The sequence below is a fragment of the Rhinopithecus bieti genome, unplaced genomic scaffold (genome assembly GCF_001698545.2).
Source record: "Rhinopithecus bieti isolate Rb0 unplaced genomic scaffold, ASM169854v2 scaffold_77291, whole genome shotgun sequence".
Lineage (NCBI taxonomy): Eukaryota > Metazoa > Chordata > Mammalia > Primates > Cercopithecidae > Rhinopithecus > Rhinopithecus bieti.
Window position 1 is genome coordinate 1215753 of NW_016829743.1, and position 9373 is coordinate 1225125.

General features: G+C 42.3%; 1 protein-coding gene across 1 annotated transcript; it reads left to right on the plus strand.

Moving 5' to 3' along the window:
- Window positions 1–2026: 2026 nt before the first annotated feature.
- Window positions 2027–4313, plus strand: CRP (C-reactive protein). Its single transcript, XM_017864889.1, has 2 exons — window positions 2027–2223; window positions 2472–4313. The coding sequence occupies exons 1-2, from the start codon at window positions 2163–2165 to the stop codon at window positions 3083–3085; spliced, it is 675 nt and encodes a 224-aa protein (XP_017720378.1). The 5' UTR covers window positions 2027–2162; the 3' UTR covers window positions 3086–4313.
- Window positions 4314–9373: the final 5060 nt, after the last annotated feature.

The following is a 9373-nucleotide window of genomic DNA, read 5'->3' on the forward strand; positions in this document are numbered from 1 at the left end:
CCTATCTCTACTAAAAATATAAAAAATTAGCTGGGCATGGTGGCATGTGCCTATAATCCCAGCTACTCAGGAGGCTGAGGCAGGAATATCACTTGAATGCAGGAGGTGGAGGTTGCAGTGAGCTGAGATCGTGTCACTGCACTCCAGCCTGGGTGACAGAGAGAGACTCCATCTCAGACACACACACAAATAAGAATTCAGGAGAAAGTTATAAACTGTGTTGAATGTTGCCGAGAAGCTGGGTGAAATAAGAACAGAAAATTCATTATTAAATTTAATGAGAGAGGTGTTTGTTTATGTTGGCTTCACTAGAGTGGTCAAGGCCAATGTCTGATTTCCATGGATTGAGGAAGGAACAGGAGATTGGAAAATAGAGGTTGTAAACACCCATAAACCTTTCCTTCCTTCCTCCCTCTCTCCCTCCCATCCTTCCTTTTTTCTCTTTTCTTTCTTCTTTCTCTAAAATATTAAATTTATTATAGTATGGTTTTGTGGAAATGATTAAGTAAAGATGAATAAATTAATAATGCAGAAGATAGGATACCTATAGGAGCAAAATCCCTTGTGTGGTCGACAGAGTCTGGGATTCACTGAAGAAGTGCAAGGGTTGGCCTTAGATGTAATACAGGGAGAGCTCATCACTTTTAATAGAGGAAGACAGAAAGGCTGGTACACTGGGTTGTAGGAGGATGTATAAGGATATCAGTTAGGTGTTAAGAACAGAAAGACTGAGTTCAAAGTGATTTAACAAAAGAAGAGAATATTTCTCCTTTAAGTAAATGTTCAGGTAGGCAGTCTACAGCTGATATAGTGGCTCCATACTCAATTATCCAGCCTCCATCTATCTTGTTGCCATACCAACCTCAACATGCAGCTTGCACTTGCTGGCCTGAAAGTGAACTGTTCCATCTCCTGCTATCATGACTGAATACTAGCCAAAGGGAAAAAGGGGGAAGTGGGAGGGGAAAGCATATACCTTTCTTAAAGAGTACAACCTAGAGATTGTCCCTATTCTGTTCATATCTCATTGGCCTTAATTTAATCACATCATCACTGCAATCTTCAGTGGGGGCTGGGAAATTTGGTGTTTGAGGGGATGACCAAGCGCCCAACTGAAAATGTTATTCTTATCTTATGAGAAGTAGAGAATGGATGTGAGGGAATGGCTAGAAGCCTCTGCTACAAAGGATATGGTGGTTCTTTTCTGATTGCTTCTAACTTCTCGATGAAAGGTGAGTTCATCAGCTGAGTAAAAGAATGAATGAGATTTTGGGGACTTGAGGAGCAAGGAGAAGGAGTATAATAGTCATTTTGAAGAGTGAGTTAAGTAGGGAACTGTAGTAAGATTGACAGACAGTGTGGAGGGATTACTTGAATCTTATGGACAGAGGAAAGAGTAGAATCAGATTATCCTGACTCCTGCCTGAAACTTTACATATTCAGAGAAAATGTTGGAAGAAACTCTGACATAATGCTATGTCTGTGATCAGCACACATTTCACAGGACTTTTACTGTCAGGGCTGTCATTTAGTGCCAAGATGTTTAGAGAGCTCTTAATAAGTATAATCAGTTGGCTGAGAAAATGTGTCCATGACTCAGGGAAGGGCATGTTTGTTTTCCTCGTTTCCCAATCTGTAAATAAGCAAATTCTGAAAGAGGTTAGTGAAAATATCTATATCCAGAAGCTGTCAGCTTTCCTTCGTCAAACTCTATGACTTGGGCTGAAGTGGGTGTTGGAGAGGCAGCTACCATGTGCACCCAGATGGCCACTCATTTAATATGTTACGATTTCCCATTATTTTCTCAGGATAGATAGCCAAAGTGGAACCCTGGGAGATTTCTTCATTTTTCCTGTCACAAAGAATTGGTAATTCAGTAGTCATAGGAGTTTGTAATAAATAACCCACATTGATTTCTCTGTTCTGGAATAATTTTGCTTCTTCTCTTCCCGAAGCTCTGACACTTGCCCCAACAGGCAATGACGGAAAATTATTTACAAAGTGGCACAAACTCCCTTACTGCTTTGGATATAAATCCAGGCAGGAGGGGGTAGCTCTGAGGCAAGAGATCTAGGACTTCTAGCCCCTGAACTTTCAGCCGAATACATCTTTTCCAAAGGAGTGAATTCAGGTCCTTGTATCACTGGCAGCAGGGCGTGACCATGGAGAAGCTGTTGTGTTTCTTGGTCTTGACCAGCCTCTCTCATGCTTTTGGCCAGAGAGGTAAGGGCCACCCCAGGCTATGGGAGAGATTTGATCTGAGGTATGGGGATGGGGTCTAAGACTGTATGAACAGAACAGTGGAGCACCCATCATGATGTGTGTGTGTGTGTGTGTGTGTGTGTGATATGTGTGTGTAACTGGAGAAGGGGTCAGTCTGTTTCTCAACTTTAAACTCTATACGTAAGTGAGGGGATAGATCTTTGTGATCTGAGAAACCTCTCATATTTGCTTATTTTTCTGGCTCACAGACATGTCGATGAAGGCTTTTGTGTTTCCCAAAGAGTCGGATAATTCCTATGTAACCCTCAAAGCACAGTTAACGAAGCCTCTCAAAGCCTTCACTGTGTGCCTCCACTTCTACACGGAGCTCTCCTCAACCCGTGGGTACAGTATTTTCTCTTATGCCACCAAGAGACAAAATAATGAGATTCTCATATTTTGGTCTAAGGATATAGGATACAGTTTTACAGTGGGTGGGTCTGAAATATTATTCGAGGTTCCTGAAGTCCCAGTAGCTCCAGTACACATTTGTACAAGCTGGGAGTCCGCCTCGGGGATCGTGGAGTTCTGGGTGGATGGAAAGCCCAGGGTAAGGAAGAGTCTGAAGAGGGGATACACTGTGGGGGAAGATGCAAGCATCATCTTGGGGCAGGAGCAGGATTCCTTCGGTGGGAGCTTTGAAACACAGCAGTCCCTGGTGGGAGACATTGGAAATGTGAACATGTGGGACTTTGTGCTGTCACCAGATGAGATTAACACCGTCTATCTTGGCGGGCCCTTCAGTCCTAATGTGCTGTACTGGCGGGCACTGAAGTATGAAGTGCAAGGTGAAGTGTTCATCAAACCCCAGCTGTGGTCCTGATGGTACCTCCCGGTTTTTTACACCGCATGCGCCCCACATCTCTGTCTCTGGTACCTCCCGGTTTTTCACACTGCACGGTTCCCATGTGGCTGTCTCTGGGCCTTTGTTCCCCTAGATGCATTGCAGGCCTGTTCCACCCTCCTCAGCACCTGAGAATGGAGGTAAAGTGTCTGGTCTGGGAGCTCGTTAACTATGCTGGGAAACTTTGTCCAAAAGAATCAGAATTTGAGGCGTTTTGTTTTCATTTTACTTCTTTTAAGTTGGACAGATCTTGGAGATAATGTCTTACCCTCACATAGATGAAAAAACTGACACCCAGAAAGGAGAAATGATGTTTTAAAAAAATGTCACAAGGCAAGAACTGAGAAGGAAGTGCTGGTCTTCTATTTAATTCCCCGCCCAGGACCCCCAGAAAGCAGGAGGGCATTGCCCACATTTACAGGGCTCTTCAGTCTCAGAATCAGGACATTGGCCAGGTCTCCAGTTTGGGTCCAGAGTGCTCATGATCATGCCATGGAACTGCTGGACCCAGGTCTCCTGAAATGGGAAGCCCAGCAACACTGCACCGTTCCTCCATTTTTCTCAAAGCACACTGGAAAGGCCATTAGAATTGCCCTAGCAGAGAAGGTCTGCTTTTTTTTCCAGAGCAAAATGAGGCACTAGGTATAAATATGTTGTTACTGCCAAGAACTTACATAACAATGGTTTTCGTTTGCTCGCAGTGCTTTCTTAATTTTATGGCTCTTCTGGGAAACTCCTCCCCTTTTCCACATGAACCTTGTGGGGCTGCGAATTCCTTCTTCAACCCCTCATTCCCAATATACCCAGGCCACAAGAGTGGACATGAACCACAGGGGGTCCTGTCAGAGTAGCTCATCTCCCATCTCCCCAGCTCCCTATCTGGAGGATAGTTGGATAGTTATGTGTTCCCAGCAGGACCAATTATAGCCTTTCCAAGGATTGAGTTATGGCCTTTGGGAGTGAGACATCTTCTTGCTGCTGGATTTCCAATCTGAAAGGACATGAACCTGGGACCACCAGTAGCCATCTTGTTTGCCACATGGAGAGAGACTGTGAGGACAGAAGCCAAACTGGAAGTGGAGGAGCCAAGGGATTGACAAACAACAGAGCCTTGACCACATGGAGTCTCTGAATCAGCCTTGTCCAGAACCAGATCTACACCTGGACTGCCCAGGTCCATAAGCCAATAAAGCCCCTGTTTACTTGAGCGAGTCCAAGCTGTTTTCTGATGGTTGCTGTAGAGGTTGTGACTAACTTCTGTAATGGCCTTTGAAACCAAGTCCCTGTAACTTTACACTGCCCGTTACACAACATGTCCATGGCACTTTAACCTGTCCCCGAGAGTCCCCTGAAGGGATTCCCTCTGACAAGCACAGTCCCTCTTTTGAGACAGCTGGCCATTCATGTATGGCCAGTTGTGGGGGTTTTAATACTCTCATTCTATCATTATTCCAATTTGGGAGCAAAAACTAAAGATCATTGAGATCCATGAATCTGATGCCAGGTTCAGTGACTGGAATGCACTTGTCCCAGTTGGTTCTGGTTCTTTGTAGAAACAGACCACTCAAAGATGACAGCAGCTGGCTTCCTCCAGAAGTGTCCTTCAACATGGTCTTTCAGTACTAAGTGACCAGTAGAAGTTACTCCATAAAGACCACAGCCAGGAATGAATTATGGGGCTTCCTGCATATCAAATGGTTACCTAGGGAAGGCATATGGTAAACTAGTTAAGCCCAGAGGTTCTGGAATCAGACTGCCTAGGTTCAAATCCTGGCTTTACAACTTACTAGCTATGTGACCTTAGGTAATATAACCTCTTTATGCCTCAGTTTTCTTACCTACAAAGCAGGAGAAATAATAGTAAGTAGCTCAAAGGATTGCAATAAGAATCAAAGAAAGTCATGCAAGCAAAGCACTTACTACAGTGCCTGGCACATAGTAAGCTCTTATAACAGTTTTCTGCTCTTATTCTTATTAAGCCATTTTGTATTATATCCATAAATGTAGATTCATTATACGCCATAAAAATACAACTTGGTAGAATTTATCTCGGTTGGCAGCAGCTGAAGTTTCTCATTTGCTAAGAATTAAGTTTGGAATGTTAGAAGGATGAATCTTTGAAGCCATTATTTATGAATATTGACTTCTCTGATTGACTTCTGATAACCATTTGTAAGCACAGAAGTTAAGGATACATTCTCAGACAAAAAGGAGAGTGCAAATATTCTCTGTTGTCCAATTAGGGCAGATCCATCCATCCTCACATTCAGCTAAGCAGAAGAGAGGATGGATACTCTTTTCTAGTTAAATAATGCAGATATGTCTTAATTATAAAAGGCCATCCCAACTCCCCAGCGATGTGGGTTGAGCTAATATTTTCTTCAGAATTCAATTGCTTGCATCTTACTATACATAATGTAGTAGACAGCCTCTGGCCTTAATAATTTGAGAACACCTGGTATTTGCATTCAGAGAACATTAACAAATCTTAACAAAGCATTCGTAGGATGTTTAAATTTAAGTAATTTAGCCTACTGGTGGATACATCAATGTAATCTTGTTGGAAAATGTATTTCCAGGTAACTGGTGAATTGTCGTACCATATAGAGCTATTAGATGTAATCCAATTAAATATTAGATGACATCTGCCAAAGATGATTCTGATTTGGGCATGTTGGTTCTAAGCAATGGTTTTTTTTTTTGCAGTAAGTGGAGAGTAAGATCAAGCATCCACCGTGGCCACTTCTAGCTGATGCTAATAAAGCCATGTCATCAGCACTGGTTTTCTGATAGAGTAGGGACCATGGATCCAATTTTTCCAGAAGTAGAATCAGGCCTCAGGGAATGAGTTAAAAAGACATAGGGGCAAATGGTCTATAAAACTGATAATAGAAAGGAGGTGAAAGAGGGGTGGTGGCCTAGTGCTTGAAGAGATACTGTGGTGCATTTACAGGCCAAATAAGAGAAAGTAGACCAATAGTATGAATCAGAGATGATGGAGGCTGCTACTTGATAGAACACTTTCTTTTTGGAACTGAAAATAGCCACGTTGGTATAAGGGTTAGGGCCAGGCCCGACCCTAATGTAAGCGACTTAGTGTGGGATGCAATATAGTGATGTGCAGATCAGAAACCTAAATCTCCCTGTGTCAGAAAAAAATATTAGTTCACTGGCTAGGCAACAAGCCTCGCACACTTTACAAAAAGAGATGGTCATGGAGAGAACAGTCTTAAGAATGGGCTGCATGTAAGGCCAGGTGAGTGGATGAGAAGCCACCTCTGTGATGACACCTGGTTTATCCAGGCCCCGGAGAAGAGACTACAGGCTGCCTCAAAAGTGAGACCAGGATCTGATGGAAATGGATTTGGAGTCCCAGCTGACAAAGTAAGTAGAATGTTAAATCTGTGATATTCTCCCCCATGCTTTCACTATCCTCAAGTTTGATGTGCCCCAGGGAAGCAAAGATTGACAAAGGAAGCAAATGGCTCTGGACGATTAACCACCACCACCACCTAGATCAGATTTCCAAAGTATAGATTTCTGACCACTAGAATCCCAGGGAAAAGAGAAGCACTACTTTGATTTCTGGGTAGTTTTATCCTAGGACAACTGCCCACTAGTCTCAGATGGGTTGTCATACTTGCCTGGATTCATTCTCTTCAGCTCCCTGTCTCTATTTCATCTATGCATCTTTTCATTTCTTCTGTACTAGAACGTAGGTTAAGTGGGCTAACAAGCCTTTTCCTTCAGAAAACGCAGACTCCTAGCTCAAATTTCCTGGATCACCTGGCCCAGTGATCACTTATAGTCTGTTGATTACAGGCATCATTTTCATCTGGGGTGTTTGAGTATAGATTCATTGACCCCAGTCCTCCTAGAGTAGATTCTCTGGGATTAGCGCTCAGGAATATGCAAGAGCACAAGCCCTTTTGTACCATGTGCTTTTAGAGCTATCACTGTAGTGTTTTCCTGACAGTTCAGATTTCTTACCCCAGGGACATGCCTGGCTCCCACTAAGCTTGCAGGCAGGTGGTCACCTTTAAAGAAGCATCTAGTGCATCTGTACCCAGGTCATCCCCTTGGCCTACTTCTGGTGCATTCTTTCAGGCCTCATTCAGTGTGGACCCTTCTGTCCTATGCCCTTCATACACACAGATAAGTGATCTCCAAAGTCTCATCACTGCCCCTAGGATGATAATTGCTTAATCACACAGGGAAGATCACACACAATCTTAGAACAAAACAAAAACAGAAACAAAAACTTCTTACACTTACTGAGCTCTTACCATGCCAGGTACTGTTGCAAATCTTTTAGATGTATTTACTTGTTTAATGACAATCCTATGAGTTATGTAATATTTTATAGTCCTCATTTTACAGATGAGAAAACTGAGGTTTGGAGAGGTTAATTAACTTGCTCAGAGCTACGATTTGAACCTAGGCAGTCTGGCTACTCAACTCTATGCTTCTAACCACTGTAACCACTTCTACATGCAACAGAAGCTTACACCCTACACTTATACCCCTAGCGCAAGAGGGAGGGTGTGGGGATGTGTGTGTTTTTTCTTATGGGGAAGTCATTCCAGGATGCCATATATTCAGTGTTAGCTACCATTGCAGATCCACTGGCAATCACCCTACTTTTTATTTTGTTCTTATGTGCTTAGGAGAATGGCTTGCACATAGAAATCCTATTCAGCCTTAGCATGAATACAATTGTGCCATATTGTCAAAGTTCTTCTCTGACCTCCATCTCTTCTATAGTCATGCACACCCTTAGATGTAACTTTACATCCTACTGGCATTCACCAAACACATAGAGACATGCAAGGGACTCTCTAGGCCAGCAATTCTCAACTTTGGATGTGAATGTTGGAACCACCTGGAGAACTTTCAAAAATCCAGTTGCTTAGGCCGTAACCAGATAATTATGTTGGATTATCTGGTGGTGAGGCTCAGGCATCATTACTTTTAAACCTCCTTAATGATTACAATGTACAGCCATGTCTCCAATAGTCACTCTTCTAGGTGCCACTCTTCTAGAGTGAGTGATGGTTTAGAAAAGATTGCAGAGTCACAGCTGTGGTCCCTGACTGTTCATGTGGTTGTTTCTGACGGATATGCCCCTTGTTTCTTAATTTTCTTATGCTATAGTGGTTTCAGTTTGAGTCAGGGGAGCATACCAAACTCCATTTCAACACTGGAGTTTGGAGTCGTAGCTCTAGGATTAAATAAAGTGACAGCCCTGTATTTAGTGTGTTCCTGTTTATTCAGTAAAGCCTCACTGTGATGACAAATATTGTATTTGTGTTTTCCTTTTTCCCCAATTGATACTTTGTATCTCTGTAGTGTGGAGAAACCAAAGTGCCAAGATATTTGAAAAGCTGAAATCCTTAAGTATTTTTATCAGAGCATCACAGATGTAGGAGGAAGAGAGAAGAGGCTTCCCAAACAAACATAGCTGAGGGAAGGGTAAAGGTTGCATTGCAAGCTTGTTACACTTCTCTCCTGATAAAGTTCACTGAATGCTCTGTGATATGCTGCAAGCGGTCATAGAGCTGCACTGGCAGGTTGCTGGAGCCAGGGGTGGGTTGTAAAACGGTTTGTGGTAAGGTCTTTCATTCTCTCTTGCGTGCTTTTCTTTCTTTTGCGTTAGCTCTTGCTCTCTCCATCTCTATTTCTCTCTGCCTCTGTCTCTCTTTTTCAATTTTAGGCCTTCTTTACAGCATATCCATTTTAGAGGTAATTCCTATAATGTAGTGGGCTCCATGAAATCAATGAAATTTCCAGTGTTCGCCTATTGCATTGGTAGCTGCATTTTTTTAACTCACCTAAGGAGCCCAGACACTAACAAGAAGGCAATTTGGTATTGGAAAAATGTCTTCTTCCTTCTTTGTACCAATCTTTTCACCGATACGATTTATTTTTGTTTAAATTATACATGTACCTTTTATTGGGCAAATGGTTAGAATGAGAGAACAAAAGCTTTTGGAGCAATTACTTCAAGCCAGTCTTATAATTAAAAAAATAGATGCAAAAAGTTTGTAAAAGGATATTAAACATTTTTAAACTATACATCATTAAAAAAACCAGTCCACAAATGTACCACCATTTGTAATAGTCCTTTTTTTCTTGCGTGTTCAGAATATGCTACCCACATGTTAGTTAGTTCTCCTAGTCAATGGAGAAACAGCCTCTATTATCAATTTCTCATTGGATATCAATGGAAAACTCATGATGAGATCATGATGAATAAGCTCCAGATTC

Bases quoted from the DNA above. Each gene is read 5' to 3' on its own strand.
- CRP (XM_017864889.1), top strand. From the start codon at position 2,163: ATGGAGAAGCTGTTGTGTTTCTTGGTCTTGACCAGCCTCTCTCATGCT. The intron at 2,224-2,471 runs GTAAGGGCCACC...TCTGGCTCACAG, and splicing joins TCATGCTTTTGGCCAGAGAG to ACATGTCGATGAAGGCTTTT.